The 17,753-nt window shown below is 49.7% G+C and overlaps 1 protein-coding gene across 1 annotated transcript; it reads left to right on the forward strand.

Moving 5' to 3' along the window:
• The first annotated feature begins 4,310 nt into the window (after window positions 1-4,310).
• On the forward strand, window positions 4,311-16,284 carry MYOCOS (myocilin opposite strand). The gene is made up of 7 exons (XM_075068275.1): window positions 4,311-4,318; window positions 5,340-5,472; window positions 8,069-8,164; window positions 12,525-12,591; window positions 13,468-13,509; window positions 14,705-14,867; window positions 16,113-16,284. The coding sequence occupies exons 1-7, from the start codon at window positions 4,311-4,313 to the stop codon at window positions 16,282-16,284; spliced, it is 681 nt and encodes a 226-aa protein (XP_074924376.1).
• The last annotated feature ends 1,469 nt before the right edge of the window (window positions 16,285-17,753 follow it).

Here is a 17,753-nt window from a genome sequence, read left to right on the forward strand (position 1 = left end):
ATATAAACACATGTTCTAGAGTAGTAAAAGAAGTACAAAAATTCCAAGTACATAACTTATTTCATTTCCCCAAACTGCTGTAATATGAAAGTTTTTTCTAAATTCCAGCAGCCAGTTCACCATTACACAATCTACCTTAAATGCATGAAAATGTGCCATTAGCTGACACCTTTGGAAGCCCTTGAAGCTTTGATCATTCTTAGTGTTTCTAATATTGTCTTCAGCATGGTGTCTGATGGCTGAGATGTTCAACCCCTTTAACCTGCAAGTTGCAACATCCTTCCCTCCATTGCAGCCAGCCAGATGGAACTGGCATCTCAAACACAAGGTAATTAAGTGAAACAGTTGGGAATGCATCCATAAAGTGATAGTATATTAGTTAAACATACGTGTATGTTCTCTATCTGGCCACTAGAGTGTGCCCTTGCTTCATCATTACCTGAAAATGTAGCGATTTATCTTACTGTCCATCATAGGGTCCATCGCCTCCAAAGAATGTGACCAAACTGCAGAATTAAGAAATAAGCCAATAGCAAGATCTCAGCAGCTGCTTTTGCAGAAGCTGATGGCCTGTTCTGTTGTTCCATGTTGAGGTACTGGGGGAAAGCGTATAGAAGGATTGGTCTTCCCTGTACCCAAAAGGAACCAGACTGAAGGCAATGGCTTGGAAAGAGTTAAAGTAGAAGCTAGGAGAAGGTTAGCATATGCAGAGCGTGTCCAGTGGGGCATGTAACTGACAAGAAGAGCCAGCAATTCAATAGGCCTACAGCAAAAGGGACTGAGGACACTAAAGATCGAATAACCAGCAGACAAAAAGAAGAGTGGTGTGCTAGTTTATACATCTCTTCCTCCTGCTAGTTACACCTTTCAAACACATGCAAGTGGGTATGTCTTGTTCAGCCATGGGGCTTGCATGCAACCATGGTCGCAAACGACCAAATTAAAAATACTGTTATGGCAAATTCCATAGGAGACCAAAGGTTTTGTCTCCGTACAAAAGGGTTCATCCAGTGCAATTATACCCACAAACCCTCCTTGTGGAGATGCAGCTTATATGGGCAAAGAGAGTTTCCAAAACAAACCCTATGGTGGGAAAGGGAACTTTTTGTCAATATAACTGAGTCTACACTAGGGCATTTGCTGGCATATCTTTAACAGGTAGGAGTATGATTGGTTTAAAAATGGTGTGATTTAACAGGGGTGTGAATTTCTCTCTCCTCCCCCTTGTAATGGGCACAGCTATGGCTAAAAAACTTTTTGAGTACAGATCAAGCCAGAGGATTAAATTTTCAAAAGCACCTGTGTGATTTGTCAGCCTGCTTCTGACTTCAGCTATGTCTACATGAGGAGCACTTTATTAAATTGACAAAGTATGGCTAGTGTGGATGCAGCCATACTGGCAAAGCTGTGCTTTTTGTACCTGAATAGTTAAACCACCGCCACCATCCCCCAGGAGTGAAACAAGCTATCCTGGTAAAAGCTATGCTGATATAACTGGGCCTATGCTAGCAGCTTCTGCTGGCATGATGATGTTGGTCAGGGATCACACCTGCTCGTGCCCCTGACTGACATAGAGGTGCCAGCAGAAGTCTATCATATAGCCTTAGCGTCCAAAGTCACTTAGGTGCTTCTGAAAATTTCACCCACCATCGTCGCTGTCGGTGTCACAGGTGGTTCTCTGTGGCAAGGTCCAGATGAGCCGCTTCTCCTTTTTAAAAGTGTTTTGGCTTTTAAAAGGGGCCACAGGCTGAGCAGACCCATAACACAACGTTCTGACTTTTGAACACAGCTCACTCATGGCTAAAGCTGCCCCTCGTCAGCAGCAGCCAGGCCAGCCTGAGGCATTGCCTCTGTTAGAAGAGGTGGCCTTACCCACTGATTACAGCAATAGCAGTCCATTTCCATGGCACCCAGTTGCAATAAGATGGCCAATCAGTGAGCCGCTGATGGGTAGTAAATAGGAGAGCAAAGCAGCCCTGCATAGTAATCCTAGGAAGTAGAGGCCTGTTGACATTGCAAATCTCTACCCTTGCAGGTTTGCCATACGTTTACTCTGCTGGTTGCTGTTGCGTAGGGACCCTTGCTGAACAAAGCAGTTATTGCTCCTGCACAGTGATAGGCCTTGAGATGTGTTCACATTGCAGGAGTTGGGGTTTGTCAGGCTAGAGATTCAGAAACATCTAGGGAAGAGACCCCCAAGTACAGAGATAAATCTAATTGTGTGAGGTTAGCAACAGTAATTGGGTGGCTCCTGGTGACAGGCTGTGGCCTCTGAACCTGAGCAGCACTGACATACAGCGAGTTAGTGACTTCTAGAGTAAGGAAGGATCACATCGTGGTTAGGACACTTGCGTGGAGTTAGGAAGATGAAGGTTCAATTTCTGGCTCAGCAACAGGCTTCCTGTAGGTCGCAGCACCAGCAGTAGGCCACAGTGCCTCACTAAGGCCCAGGCCCTCAGAGGTAGGTAGGTACCTAACCCTCCTGTTGAGTGTTAGGTGGTGAAATACCTTTGAGGATCTGGGCCTTGGGGTTCCTCTGCCTTGGTCTCTGGCTTTCAAAAGGGGATAACAGCACTGTTCTACCTCACCAGGGTGTTCAGAGGAAATACATTAAAGATAGATACTCAAATACTGTGGGTCGTGGGGGCCCTGGAAGTACCTTAGCAGGTAGCAAAGCCATCTGTTCTGTTTGCACTCAATCAGCTCTGAGCAGCCAGTTAACTGGCACCAGGAGATGCTGAGCCAAGCTGGCGGACAGGTTGGAAACCTTTGGGACCTGAGAATTCCCATTGCCAAAAGAAACAAAGGGCTCCTTTAGACACACAGGGTATGTCTGCACTGCATGTCCAAGTGTGGGCTCTGACTCAGATTTGAGCCCAAGTCTGACTTCCATCCACACACACATCAGCCTGACTTGGATCCTGCTGGTGAGGTGGGATGTCAGTAGTAGGGTGACCAGACAGCAAGTGTGAAAAATTGGGAGGGGTGGGGGCAATAGGAGCCTATATAAGAAAAAGCCCCAAATATCAGGACTGTCCTTATAGAATTGGGACATCTGGTCACCCTAGGTGTCAGCGCCTGAGTCCTGATGAGATTCAGGTCTAAGTTATGTCATTTTGCAGTGGGGACACAGCTCAAACCACAGACCCGAGTCAGGCTGCACAGTGCAGTGTGGACATGTTAGCATAGTGGTGAGACCCAGGTCCAGCAATTGTCCAGACCTGGGTTTACAATGCAGTGGAGACAGAGCCAGTGTTTGTACCCATTGACCTACATCAGCTTGGAAACCTAACTGGGGATGCAGCCAGGCTGCTTTATGGGTGCTAGTGTCGCGACTGCTTGTTCCCATGAGTTACCTGGCCCTACCATCCACAAACCAGTACCAAACCTGTGTCCAGATCGGCCCTAAGCTGCGCAGAGGTACCAAAAAGACACCCAAACATTTGTGATGTCTCACGCAGCTTTGGCGCTTGAGCTATTTGGGGGGCAAAAGTTTGTCTCAGTTACTCAGAGGATCTGTTGCTAGCAAGTAATTGCAGAGGTCACTGCGGCTGCTTGAAACTTTACAGCTACAGCACTGTTAGACCTCAGGCCTGTTTGCTCTAAAATCATGCCCCTGGTCCCACACCTCCACTCAAGTTAAAGGAGAATCACCATTTGTTCATGGCTAGCCGTACATGGTCTATGATCTCCACTGGGCTGTTGTGTTTCAGTCGAGTAGAGGGCAACGGTTCACCTAGAAACTTACCAAATCTCCATTATTTTAGCCCAACCACTGGCCCTGCCCCTATTTCTCCTCCTTCCCTGAGGTTTCCTCTGTTCTCACACTCCTTCCTTCCCCATTTTCCTCTCCTGCCATAACTTTCTCGGGGCACTCTGCCAGTGGGAAGCGACCCCGTTACGTGGCTTCCCGGGCTACTGTAACACCTCTGACAAGGGAGCCGCCTGAGGCGTATGGGACTGGCAAAGCATTCTGGGCCAGTCAGCCTGATGGGATGCCATGTGGGGGCAGATATTATGACAGGTGTGTTGGAGGGTTGGAACCCAGCCCTCTGTTAATGGTGAGAATCCCAGGGCCTTGCTAGCTTAGGGAACCTTTCCCCCTTAGGCCATTGTTTGAAATCCAGTCCTGGGCAGTCAAGCCCACTGTCACCCCCAGCTGCTCTGCATTTGGGGCCCTGGGTGAAACACAGTGATGCCTCCAAGTCCTATTTATCTCTGAGGGCCAGGCAGTCACATCACTGACCCCACGGCACACCTGGCACTTCCCAGCCAAGATGTCCAAAGACTGACCGCGACCTGGTGACAGCATGACCAGGTTGGGATGAGGTCATTACAAGAACAGTGAGGGGGCAGAAAACATCGGTTGTTTGCCCAGTTCCTTGGGCTGCCCTGGTCTGTAGATCACTAGGAGTTTAGGATCCAGCAGGGGCCCTGCCGGCACCCTGTGGGAGACCAACAACACCCAAGAGGTGGTGGAGCCCACTGGCGAGCTGCTCTTGCTTTATTCTGAGGTGCTGACATTGAGGCAGGAGAGTTGTGCCAGGAGGCAGCGAGGAAAGCCCCTCTGGGTGGGGAACTGCAGGTTGTGCACGGTGCTACAATGCCAGGGGAAGCCTGGGCCAGGTCAGGACAGAAGGGCAGGAAGCATGATGAGTCGGAGGGACGGAACTGATGGGTCACTGCTCCGGTGATTAGCCAGCACGGCCCCCGGGGCTAAGTGCTTGGCGCAAGCCATCCGGGCGAAGGGTTGAGTGGAGCGTCCCGAGAGAAGACAGCACAGCTGGCTGGGACCAGGGGAGTGCAGCTCCGGTCAATCTGTGAGAGCAGCTCCAGGCGAGGTGGACAGCACCTCTGGCCCGCAGAGTACACCGCCAGCAGAAGCGGTGGGAATAGAGGGGAGTCCGGAGCAGGCTGAGCTAGCGGGGCTGGGCCGGGAGACGAGCTGTCCATGGAGTAAACAGCACAGCTGACGGGGACAGAAGAGGATCCCAGCCCAGACTGTACCGAGGGGTCCACATGAGAGAACAAGGTCCGCTTGAGGGAGTAAACGGCGTAAGTCCTGGGCAGAGGTGGAGCAGGGCTCCAGCCAGCTGGAGCCCCCTGGGCTAGGTAAGGCACTGAGCTCCTGTCCATGGAGTACACCGCGTAGCATCTGGGCACAGACAGCACGGAGCTCTGCTTAGCTCGCTCCACGGGCTCCCAGGGAGGGGACAAGCTCTGATCCCTGGAGTAGAAGCCCCAGCTGGTGGAAAAAGGAGGCATACAGCTGTGATCCACCTGGGACAATGCAGGTGCAGGCCTGGCCGTGGGGTAGACATAGTGACTTCCTGTGACAGGAGGTATGGGCCTCGCTATGACCTGAGCCTGCGGCCCCACCAGAGGGACTATATTCAGGGGCCGGTTGTAGAGAGCGCAGCTCGCAGGGACGGGAGAAGTGGGACTCCGGTCAACCTGAGCCAGCAGCTCCTGGTGAGGGCACGTCCTGCAGCCCAGCGGGTGAAGCGTGAATCTGCTGGGCAATGGAGGCTGATCCCCCCGTGCTCGCAGGGACGAACCTGGGTCCCGGGAGGAGGCAGTGTGGCTGGCTGGACCAGGACAAGGGGGAACCATGGCAGGTGTCCCAGTGCATCTCTGTCCCTCCCTCACCGCCGTGATCAGCTCACGTCTGCATCTGAGCTTGTTGCTCCCTGGCCTGTGGGGGGAAAGAGAAATTGGTCACATGGCGCTTCTGAGGGTCTATTTCCACCCTGCTGCTCTGAGTGGCCAAGCCCCTGGCGTGCAGAGAGAGAGAGAGAGAGAGTAGGGCCTGCGGGAGTTTCACATGCCACTCAAGGCGTATCCCTGTCTCCCCGCACAGAAATGTATATGCTTCACTCCCTACCCAGCACAGTGCGTGCCCCCTACACCCAGGCCAGAGCACAGCTCAGGCGAGTTGTGTTATGGGACACCGATCCCCTTCTCATCCCAGCAAAGGTGGTTCTGCAAGGTGAGCCCTGGAGGCATTCTCCACACCATAGCTAAGAGGTCTACATGCTGACCCCATGCACTGGGCAGGAAAGTGGAGAATTGGGCCTATCTGCCTCCACATCCTTTCTGGCTTTGCTAAGCAATATTTGCTGGTATAGAAGAATATGTAGGACCTCAGGGTAGGGTAATGATTCATCAGTCAGTCTGGGGCTATTCAGACTATGGCATGGACTGCTCTGCTGTCTTCCTAGGCTAGGATCTAGCCACGCCTGCCTCCTCCTTTAAATGGGTGGGATTGAAAAAACACCTGCCTTCCTACTTCCTCATCTCCTGGAACACTCTAGTCTCCTGGAAAACACAGTCACCGTCCCTCTGGTCATGCCTTGCTCCTGGAACTGCTCCACTTTCCCCAGGAAAGTGTCCCACCACCTCTGCCATTACCCCCCATGCAGCTGATCGGTGGGATCAAACCCACCTTGAAACGTAGGACTAGCAGCCTTATAGACCTCGTCAGTGCTCCAGCCACCCGCTGGAGACAGGGACGTTCTGCCAGCCACAGGGAACACATCGATCATTCCTTTGTTTCTACACTGCATCATTAACCCTTTGTACCCTGCACCTCCCCTGGCTGTGGCTTTCCGTAGTATTTAGCGTGGGTGCAGCTAACTGCTGACCCTTGTGAAGAGCATCTTGGCCCCAAAGAAAGGGACATTTCCTGGCAGTGAGTGTGACTTAGTGGATGTGGGGATTTTTACCCCCTAAGAGCACTGATGCTGGGGCCACTGTATCACCCCTCGCTCACCACGCTGGCCCTAGCTGATTTCTCCCCAGTAACAACAGAACAGAAATGAACTCACCCCGCACGAGGGGCTGTGGAGACCCGAATGCCACCCAGCTCCCCTCCCAGATTGAAAGCTGTTCTCTCTGCTGCTCGCTCCAGTCCAAGCTGTGGGCTTTCTCCACAACACGCTTGGCAGAAGGTTCTGAGCCCCTCATCACATGGTAAAGCCAAGACATCCCACCTCGGCTTTGAGCTGATGTTAGCCACACTACTCCTGATTTACCCTTCAGCAACTGAGAGCAGGGATCGGCCCCCAGCCCACATTGTGGGGCATTGCACACCACTTGCCAAAAAATGCCTTTTGCCTGGGCCTCTCTCACACACCGGTGCTAGCTCCCAATACAGCACAGCTGGGATCACACCAACGAAATCCAGCCAACATTCCTTATGATCATTCTGATAGGTGGGTGGGTGTTAATGACAGAGCTCCAGCTCCCACCTTGGTGGTAATATTCTGGGAAGGGTGGGGGTTCTCAGGTTCAGATTTTGCCCTGGGCCCCCAGAACCCCTCTGTGCAGCCCTGCCTCCTGCTGGTGATGTCTGTCTACAGCAGCTCCCCAGGGCAGCAATTGTCTCTTACTATATATTTGTATAGCAACTAGCACAATGCTGCTGCCTTAATCTTTGGCTGGGGCCTCTGAAATATAATCAGTCCTCATAACTAAGGCAGAGCTTAACAGACAAAGCAATAGCTGCTCTGCTGCCTGACATGCAAGGAATTTTCTGCTAACAGCCCACTGAACGCTGTCCTCTTCTGGCCCCCTGTCAGCCCAAACACGCACTGCAGCTGTGTCCCAATGTTTCACCCGCACTTTAAGTGATAAAACCCCCTGCAATATTTTTAAAGTAGCTTGTTAAGGATGCTCAGATGCCTCTCTACTAACCAGAGCTAGTTGCTCTCCCATAACCAAGCACACAATTATATGAGTTAAGTGACCCCCACTTGTCTCGCTAATATCTTGGGACCCACATGGCTACAACACTGCAGCCCATGAAGAGCAATCAGCTGATATGCATCATGTGAAGGACCTTATCCCCCCTGCTTCTGTTATTCTCAGTTTAACTCTGACGTGTTTAATGTGACAGCTGCCTTTCAACTAGGCAAATCCCGCCAGTTAGCCCAGGCTAAAGTCAAGCCAGCTGCTGAAGTGTATAAAGCGGAGAGTGCTCAGTTATGCTAACAGAGCTGTTTGTTCTTTTGCAAGGAAAAAATGGCTGGTAAAAACTAAATTTTCTGCTGGGCTTTAACATTTTTAGTTTGAGGGTTTTTTAAAATTTTCTCTTGTGTGTATTGTAGCAAAGGATTGTGAAATGCAGGAGAAGCAGGAGAAAGAATTTTGTCTAATTAACAAGGTAGGTGCAGTAAATTTTCTAGTTCTTACCATGTACTTTCTTTATGTAAGGAACACAAAATTTAAAAAAAAAAGTCTCAGTATGTTCAATTTTAACTTTTTAACAAAAAAATGAAATCAAGGATTCCTGAGTCTTCAGACTATGATAAAATGGTCTGTATTTTCCCTTTTTGTCATCAACTTTGTGCCAGTAAGGTAAGATGAAAAATTGACTGATAGGATTTTTGTTTTGTTTTTGGAGAACTATTTCATTAAGATTATCTTCCCAAGGGAATTTCTCTGCAATCTTCTTGTGATAAGATGCATTTTAGATCATGCAGAAAGCACTTAACTGCTTGCTAAGAGATTTCATCTAACTCCTAGCACTGAAAAAAACCTTTCATGCTCTCCCATATGCTAGTAGAATTCTCACCGATGTCCCATTTAGACACAATTTTTGTTAATTGTCTCTCTTCTCAACTTGCCCAAGAGGTAGGTGTTGACTCTGAAAATAATATACCTGAAGATTTATTAATCAAAAACACATATATTGGCTAATGTCAATAGACACCTTGAAGGAAAGCAAATCATGAAGCTAAGCCAAGAAAAAGACTTGATTCTACTTTCTCTTACCCTGGAGTAACTCTGGCTGGTGTAAATGAGTGGAATCAAGTCTCTCTGTATTACATGAGTTCTGAATACATTCTTCACTGCATTAGGAGACAAAGTTCATGGTCCCAGAAAGTTAACATTAGCTACTCTAGTAGAGGAGGCACTAGAAATACTAGCCACTAGTAGAAAATTGACTTTAAGCCAATCAGGATGCAGATATTTGCATATGTGCTCTAATTGGCTCACACCATTTCATGCTCCATTATTGACCTGTGAGGAGGTCAGCAATAGAAACCCAGCTGTTGGCCAGCTGTGAGCTTGGTGTGGTTTTACCTCTGTAACAACATTGTTCATGGAAGCCTTGCTTCCCAAGTGACTTTGGTGGAGAGCCTGGTAAATGAGCAGAGCCAACAGCTGCAAGAACTCTCCACTCACATGAACTGAGGCTCTGCTGTGGTCTGCTGCTGTGCTGGTCTCTCTGTATAATGGGGGAACAAGCCCCAGTGGAGGTGTATCCTGGTAATTAGGGTTGGGCCCAAGTCCTGCCATTCAGACAGACATCCAGATGTTCTCAAAGTGTGGGTGACCTTCTAGAGGCCTGGGGTGTGGCTTCAGGCCCATAGCCATGAGCTGTCTTCCCATTCCACAGCCTCTTAAAGTGACAAGCCTTCTCTGCCATTTCACAGCACTCAAGGCCACCAGGGACCATTTGGCCCTTAGATTTCCCACAGTTCCCCCTATATTGAGCCATTAACTTGTCTGGCTGCAGCATCTTCTCCAGAAAGGCAGCCGGACACCCAGAGGTGGAAACTCCACCCATTCCCTTGGGAATTTGTTCCAATGGTTGTTAACCCTCATGGTTAGACCTGTGTCCCTATTTCTGAATAGGAAGAGTCTGGCTCCAGCTGCCAGCCATGGGGTCTTGTTCTGCTTTTCTTGGCTAGATTAAAATGCTCTGTAGTCCCTGGCATTTTCTCCCCAGGAAGGAACTTAGGCACTCTAATCGGGTCACCTCTGATCATCATTTTGATCAGCTAAATGCTGAGAGACCGAAGAGCTCAAGGAAAGGTGTTTTCCTCAGCCCTTGACTCATTTTTGTGGCTTTCTTTGGCACCCTCTCCAACGCTTCCACATGATCTTTAAAATTTGACCCCTTCCCCCCTACCCCCCGCCCAACTAGAGATGGTATTCCAGGTCTGCTCTCACCGATGCCATGTGCGCAGAGGTCAAATCACCTCCCTGCTCTCCTCATGTAAAATACTAAGGTTTATGAAGCTGAGTCTGTCTAATGGATTCCCCTTTATGTTCAGCTCTCACAAGTGCAAGATATAAAGGAGGATGTAGGAGCTGGGGCCTAAAAGGAAAGATAGTTGAGTGGGCAGGGCTCAAGACTGGGACTAGGGAGACATGGGTTCAATTCCTTTCTCTGCCACTGCTTTTCTGTGCTGTGTAGAGCAAGTCACTTAAGTTGAGATCCACAAAGGTACTTGAGTGCCTCTGCAACCCACAAAACTCCCACTTGGCTCCTGACAAACTCTGCAGGTACCTGAACTCACTTGATGTCTAAATTTTCAGGGTGGAAGTTCCCTTGATGCCTATGTTTCTGCTTCTGGGCATGCATGCAGCTGCCTCTCTATGGGTACCTGGATGCCTTGAGCACTAGTGTGAGGCATAGACTGAGAGACGGTAGTGTGATGTGATTGACATGAACTGTGACCATATAGATCATTGTTGCAACCAAGGTCCTATAGTTGCACCAAATCTTGTACAAAGGAGGTCAAGTAAGGTGTCTATGGAAAGGTTATAATTTTCTGGTTATACTCTGTGTGTATCATTTTTGTATTTATAAGTTGGCTCTGTACTTGTGTCTCAATGTGTTTGATTCTAAGTAGCTTCAGTGAAGCATTTGGTCAGCTTCTTGAGAAAGGACTATTCTCAGTAAGTGCCCAGTCAACAAACACTTAACTGACAATGGACTTTGGGAGATGCCAATCCACATCTGAGCTTTTCTGGGAACATTCAAACTAACATGTAACAATGGCATCAGCCTGCAAAAAGCTGCATCATTCATAGACATGTGACTTGCCCAGGTGGCTACAGACTCCATCCTGTTGCTGTGACTTTGCACAGGAGAACAAAGGGGTTTCCGCCTACAAGAGAGAGAATATAAAAGGCCCTGGAAGCCTCTCCATTTTGTCTTCAGCTGGCTCGAGAGAGCCTCTCATGCCTGAAAGAAACTGGAACAAAGATCTGTAACTATGGGGGTGTGAGTGATTTCAGGACCCAGGCCATAAGTGACAACATTGGTCTGGAAAGGATTGAGCCCAGACTAGGAAGTTGTCTAGTCTGTGAAAGAGGCTTACTGGGACATCTCTGAGCATTAGATTTACCTCTATTCAGTTTCCTACTGTATTAAGCTTAGACTTGCATGTTTTTGTTTTATTTTGCTTGGTAACTTTGTTCTGGCTGTTATTACTTGGAACCACTTAAATCCTACTTTTTATACTTTTGTTTTATTGAACCCAGAGTAAGTAATTAGTAGCTGGAGGAGCAAACAGCTGTGCATATCTCTCTATCAGTGTTATAGAGGGTGGACAATTCGGGAGTTTTCCCTATATAAGCTTTATATAGAGTAAAATGGATTTATTTGGGGTTTGGAACCTGTTGGGTGTCTGGGTGCTAGAGACAGGAGCACTTCTTAAGCTGTTTTCAGTTAAGTCTGCATCTTTGGGGCACGTGGTTCAGACCCTGGGTCTGAGTGGGAGCAAACTGGTGTGTCTGACTTACCAAGACAAGGTTTTGGAGTCACAAGATGGCAGGAAAACTGGGCTCAGAGGTAGTCTTTGCATGTCAGGTGACAGTCCCAAGGGAGTCTCTGACCGAATGTGTCACAGGTAGATGTTCCTCTGCTTCTCTCACCTGTGGTACCCAATCTGATAGGTGTGCTCAGAGGCCACCTAACCCATCGGGTGCTGGTCAGAATCTGGCTATAAGAGGAACCCAACTTTTAGGGGTTAGAGCACTCACCTGGAATGTGGGATACCCAGGTTCGGTTCCCCCATCTCAGCCTGAGAGACAGACAGTGACACGCTCTGCAGGACCAGCTGGGCCTGACCCCTGGGGGAGACAGAGGGACAAGCACAGTGAATGACACTGGAAGATGCTAGAGAGCTTCTGAGTCTGGGGCTGGCTAAAGAGAGTTAGTCTGTAAGCAAAGAAGTTTGCCCCTGATTTTGGTTCCTCCTGCATCTAGAGAAGCAGGACTTTGTACGTTCCTTGTAAATAAACTAGATTGTATCCAAGAAAATGCCAGACTCAATTTCTGTTTGCCTCTGGAATGCCCTTGGGGGGTGGGGGGGCTGAACTTTGACCAGCTGCTGGGAGGTTTGAGATAACTCCGAGCCAATGAGAACTAGAAAGCATGTGGTGGTTAGCTTCCAGTGGCTGGAGCAGGAGAACACAAGGAAGAGGTTTTTTTAATTTGTCATTCTTCCTCATAGTAAGTCCAGGTATTTGTGTGGCATCTTTTCATGGCTAAACTTTTTTTCAACCCATGGCATTTCACAGCTAGCCTGGCATACCAGGGTGTGCTGGAGTTCAGGCTGAAAGAGTCTTGTCAGAGGGCATACCCAGGGCTGAAATAGACTGATCCAGAGGACACCTGGATAGGTTCTCACCATGTCCCCCTACATGAGTACTGATATTTGCTCATTGCTTAACGTGAGCTATTGCCAGGCCTGGTGACCAACTCCCCATTCTTGCCTGGACAGGAGTACCTGGCTGATGAACCATTCCGAGACATTCCACATCTACAGGCAAAGCTTGATCAGCTGAAGGGTGAGTCTGTCCCAGGGAGAATGGAGCTGAGAAGGAAATGGTTTAGTGCCCTAAAAATGCAGCTGAGTGTTTGGGCTTGGGGGAGGGAAGAACATTTGTTAAAGCAGCTGGTGTAATGATTTATGCAAAATGCTCTGCCCCCTCCCGCCCCCCCAAGAACTAGTCAATACTTACAGACCCTGTGTTGAGACTGGCCACCAGTGCCATGCCCTGCTCACTGGGGAACTGGTGACTTGGGGTGAACAAGCCAAATGCAGCCCATGACTTTATCCCCTAGTTAAAATCACTTCACTGTTGAGTTGGCATGTGCTGGTGGTGTGGGGGCATCACAGCCTTTGGGCCAGATCCTCATCTGCTGTGAACTGGCACCGTTCTGCTGATTGCTGGCTTACCCAGCTCAGGATCTGGCTCTTGATATCAAAGAGGCTCAAATGAAACCATCAAATACTTGAGAGCAAAGCCAAGTAATCTGAGGGAATGCTCCTAAAGAGCTATGTATGCCCAATGGGAAACGCGTGGATTGACACATGAACTACAGATGCTGCTGGGTCAAATCTAGCCTTTCAAAATGAAAATAGCGTGTGTGAAGCCAGGCTTCTCTGTTCTTCTTTCAGTGGCAAGAGAGAGGAGGAGGACAAAACCCCCTTTTTGTCCCAAAAAAAATCCCTTGAGAAACTTTGAACTAAGTGATTCTAGCATTGGAAAACAGCTCCTGTTCTTCAACGAGGCACCTGCAGAGCGTGGGGGGACGTTGACGGTGCAGGTGGCGAGGTGCACGTGGAAGTGCGTGCAGAATGGCTATTGCTGTAAATCAATGAGTCAATGCTGCACTCTGCCTTGGTAGGCAGAGTGATGACTCTCCCCTCTCTCTCCTAGGCATGTTTATGGGATATGATGCCACACACACAGGAGAAATTGGTAAATTGTTGCTTAAATCTTTGCTTGTGACTGCTGCTTCCCTCCTTCTTCTCCGTCAGAGCAGATCTGAAGGCCTATCTGCTGCATCAACCTATTGGGGTTTGATGTGTCCATGTCTCGGTGGAATCTGAGCATAGTAAACATCCCCATATTTGACAGGGGTGAAGGCCCTAGGCAGTTCACTGCACCTTCATAAGAAGATCCCTCTCCCACCTCCCCCTGCATACTCACTCCCCTGTGCGGAAGCAAAACATTCCGATGCTGGTTACTTGTGCCCATTGGCACCTTGAGTCTACCCCACTGCCTGCTGCAGTCTTCCCCCTCCCCTGGAACTAGATCTCCCTTGGTGCAAGAGAATCAGGTCTCTGGTGCTGAGGGCTTAGCATTCATGCTGATGGTGACTGAGTGGTGAGGCTGGCAGCTACCATCCCAGGGGAACAAAGGTGGGTCCCACAGCTCTCCTGTGCCAGTGGGTCCCTTAATACTTCTTAACAAGGGAGAAAAATGCCTGATGCCCTGAGATAGGCAGAACTTTGAAGCCATGCTCAAGTGCTTGCTGGATGGCTTCCTTGACTAGCTGATGCAAGACTTATGGGTAATGAGTCATTGCCTCTAGAAAGTAGGTGGGAATTCTTGAGGGGGGGCAGTGGGCTGCCTTTGCCTACACACATCAGGTTTGTATGCCTCTCTGAGATGCAGCCAGTCCAAAGTCTCTGCTACAGCTGCACACTTATACAACTTCCTGTTGGTGAATCTGAAATTTCCCCACCCCTGCACTGCCCATGGTGCTTTTGCATTTCAGTTGACTAATCCTGGATGACTGACAGCATGGCCGCACCTCAAAGTTCAAGTTGCACTCTATTTGCTTAAAGCCTTTAGGGGACTACCCAAATTAGAGTCAAAGGAATCTGATATAGTCCTTAAACTAAGGAATCCAGTAGCACCAATGCTACTCTGTAGTGCTCTTTCCTTCATTGTAAAGCACCTACCTAAAACCACCCCAGCTGTTTCTGCTGGGTTTATCCTCAGTGCAGATGCTGCTTAAAACTCTCCAGGCCCACATCTGAGTAATGCAGAACTAGTTCTGGAGCAGAAATGGGGAGGGGGATGTGATAAATGACCAAATAGGTCTCTTCCATCTCTAACCCCTGTGATCACGTGATACAGACCATATCTGAGCCTGGTGTTGTTTCAGACTATCCAACAATGAGCAGGATACTGCAGGAGTTTGGGGTTTTCCAAAACCCCTTGGAGCTCAAGACACTGGTCCAGGAAATCACAGGGAACACAGGCAGCACTGTCCCTTATAAGGATTTCACTATGGTTATGCTGGGCCGCAGATCCACCATGTGCCAACGGTACGTATGAAAGCATACCTGGATCTCCAGGTTTGGACCTGGGGAAGGAGCTGAATGTGCTAATGGTCGAAAGGATTAGATTTGTGGTTTTGGTTGTTCCCTGGGTGACACTTGCATTCCAACAAAGGGCAAGAGGAGCTATTGGGTGATCTGCAGCTATTTCTAACCTGCCCGCTGCTGCACTATCTGGGCACTAGCATGGTACAGCTGTTGCAGAGAGGGTGGAAGAGCTGACCTAGCGCAAAACTTGTGCTTCTGTCCATTTGGTGATCCCTGGGCCTGTTCCTTTAGCTGGTTAGCTACCCAGGAAATTAGGGGCCCAACTCTGATAGGGAAACTTTAGCATCTCTGTGTTACCAAGACAAAACAACTTATTCTGACTAGGGAATCAGACCTCCCTCATCCATTTGAGGTCACTGGTTAGCCACATTTACCAATGGGCTGGAGGACTAAAGATTGCAGGTCATGTTCTGCCACAACCAGCATCCCACACAACTCCACTGAAGTCAGAGGGGCCATTTTCAGAGTACAGAAGGACACAACCTGGGCCACAGTCTGCCCTGGTATCTGGACTCCAATGGGAGTGGCACTTGGGGTCATGTCTGAGGGCAGCACTGTGGCTCCTTGGCAGTGTGAACTGGACCAGAAGCTGGTCTCCATTGAATCAGCCCAACACCATGGAATGATAGCTGAAAATCAGACTCTGCCCAGCTCTAGTCATTTGGTCCCAAACTTGAGGTTCCAAGGGTGCAGGCATCAGGGGTATTTCTAGCTTCACGCTACACAGTGACGTGTCTCCATGAGACTCTTCACCACTCACTTGAGGTGTGAACATTCCCCGGCTGACTTTGCAGCCGATGTTCTGGCCCCAGCCCTCTGGTGCAGTCTAGCTGAAGATGACACCAGTCCCTCCAACTTAGCTGGCCTGCCTGAGTGGAAAGATCAGGGGTAGAGAGAGAGAATGGGGAGGCTGTCTAGTTAGTCCTGCAAAGACCTTCACAGGTAAAGCAAACCTTCCTGTTCTGGGAGAGTCTCTTCAGAAGAGTTTAGTGGGGGAAGTTGGACTTAGGCCAGAACTAATTGTTCACAAGGGGTATTGAAGGCAGTGCTCTGCTGGGTCACTACCTTTCTGTGCCTCAATTTCCCCAGCTGTAACCTGGGGATAAAGATAAGAGCTAGGATGTGTCAGTCATGATTCCCCTGGCTGTTGTCATGAGACCTGCTGTTCACTCTCTCTGCTGCCAGGATCATGCACTACAATGGGAAAGGAGGAGGAGCAGTGAAGATGCCCAGCCTGATGGATGCTGGCACCTATGTAACCTTCTTGGAATGCACTCTTTCCGGAGTCCCCTCTCCTCTTACCACTCTCCCGCCGCCACCTCCCCCATCTCCAGCTGATGGCTTCTCTGAAACCTAGCCAGCTGCCTGAGAAATGTAGAGACTGACTCACTTCATAGGCTGGAGAGCCTGCTGAGAAGGCAAACCAAATGTACTGTGGTAGAGTGCATACAGCTCAGTCCTTCCTCAATAAAGAGCTGCCTAGCAACAGCGAGTGTAGCATGTCTGAGCTGCTGCAGCAGAAAAGCAGAACTGCTGATTGCTGGCATTATAGCTGCACCTAAGGGCCCGTTGTGAAAGGTGCTGTAGGAACATAAGACAGTCATTAGACAATAGGCTCTTTGAGACAAACATAATCAGACAGATGGCAAGGGAAGCAGCCAGAGGGAGGTGAGGTTACACGTCCCAGCTCTCAGCAGGTCAGTGGTAGAGCCCGGTATTAACCTGAGCTCTTCCAGGTTAGCACCTAGAATCGTATTTGTCCATTGTTCTTACTCAGGTTGTTCAAGAGCCTAATGTCCAGACTGGGTTTGACTCCCCTCCTCCCCTAGTCTCCCAAGGGACGTGCAGGAGCTAGAATGTGGGGCAGGGAATTCAGGTGTGTGGTGGTTTCTAGATAGTCTGTGCCCTCCGAGTAAAGTGGGCATTTGGGTTAGAGGTCCTTAGGCCAAGCCTGGGAGCTATTTGCTTCAGCTACAGTGTGTCCCTAAAGGGGTAAACAGTAAACCAGAGTTGGATGGAGCTCAGGCAAATGGTGTGCTTACATTACTGGAGTGTCTTGAGGGGGCAGTATAGGTCCTGGGGGCCTAGGGCAGCTGGGCCACAGGGTCTCTCTTCCATGAAGGGGTGTCACAGATAGGCCAAAGAAGAGGCCATGTTGAAGCCTGCTCAGACCAAGGGAAGCTTAAAACCACATGAAGGGCAGACAAGTTCTCCCACAATTCCCCAAGACAAATAGCAGCCCACTTAATGCAGCACAAAGACTCATGGGATGTACCCCAGAGGCCCTAGCGCCATGGCCAGGGGAATGTAGTTGCACTGAGGATGCAGTAACTGTAGGGTGACCAGACATCCCAATTTTAGGGGACTTGTCCCATGTCCCGACCTTACATCAATCGGCACTCCCTTTGTCCTGATTTTTGGGGACCATCCGGAATGCAGCTGCGGCATTGCAGCCGTAGTGCCGCCACTCACCACTTCCTGGGGCAGCTCCTGGTGCCTGCCCACCGGCAGGAGCACCACATGCTGCAGGGGTGGGGCTTGCAGTCAACGGAAGTGGGCAGAGAGCCCTCCACCCAACCCGTGACCCTAGGAGCCAGAGGGACCAGCCTGCCGGATGCTTCCCGGGACGGGAGCCTCCCCAGGTGAGCATTGCTGGGACTCCCCACCTCAGCCCCTGGCAGGTCCCTCTGGCTCTTAGGCTGAGGGGGGGCTCTGCGTGCTGTTGGTGCCTTTTCCTGGCCAACAGCAGGCACAGCACATGGAGAGTCTGGAGACTCCCCTTGCCGCTCTCCCACTGGAGCCAGAGATCTCCCAGCAGGGCTGGTA

The sequence above is a fragment of the Chelonoidis abingdonii genome, chromosome 7 (genome assembly GCF_003597395.2).
Source record: "Chelonoidis abingdonii isolate Lonesome George chromosome 7, CheloAbing_2.0, whole genome shotgun sequence".
NCBI lineage: Eukaryota > Metazoa > Chordata > Testudines > Testudinidae > Chelonoidis > Chelonoidis abingdonii.

What these genes read in the sequence shown, in the direction of transcription:
- MYOCOS (XM_075068275.1), top strand. An exon ending in ACCTGAGCCAGCAGCTCCTG is followed by an intron (nt 5,473 to 8,068) that starts GTGAGGGCACGT and finishes TAACATTTTTAG; the next exon opens with TTTGAGGGTTTTTTAAAATT. An exon ending in CACACACACAGGAGAAATTG is followed by an intron (nt 13,510 to 14,704) that starts GTAAATTGTTGC and finishes GTGTTGTTTCAG; the next exon opens with ACTATCCAACAATGAGCAGG.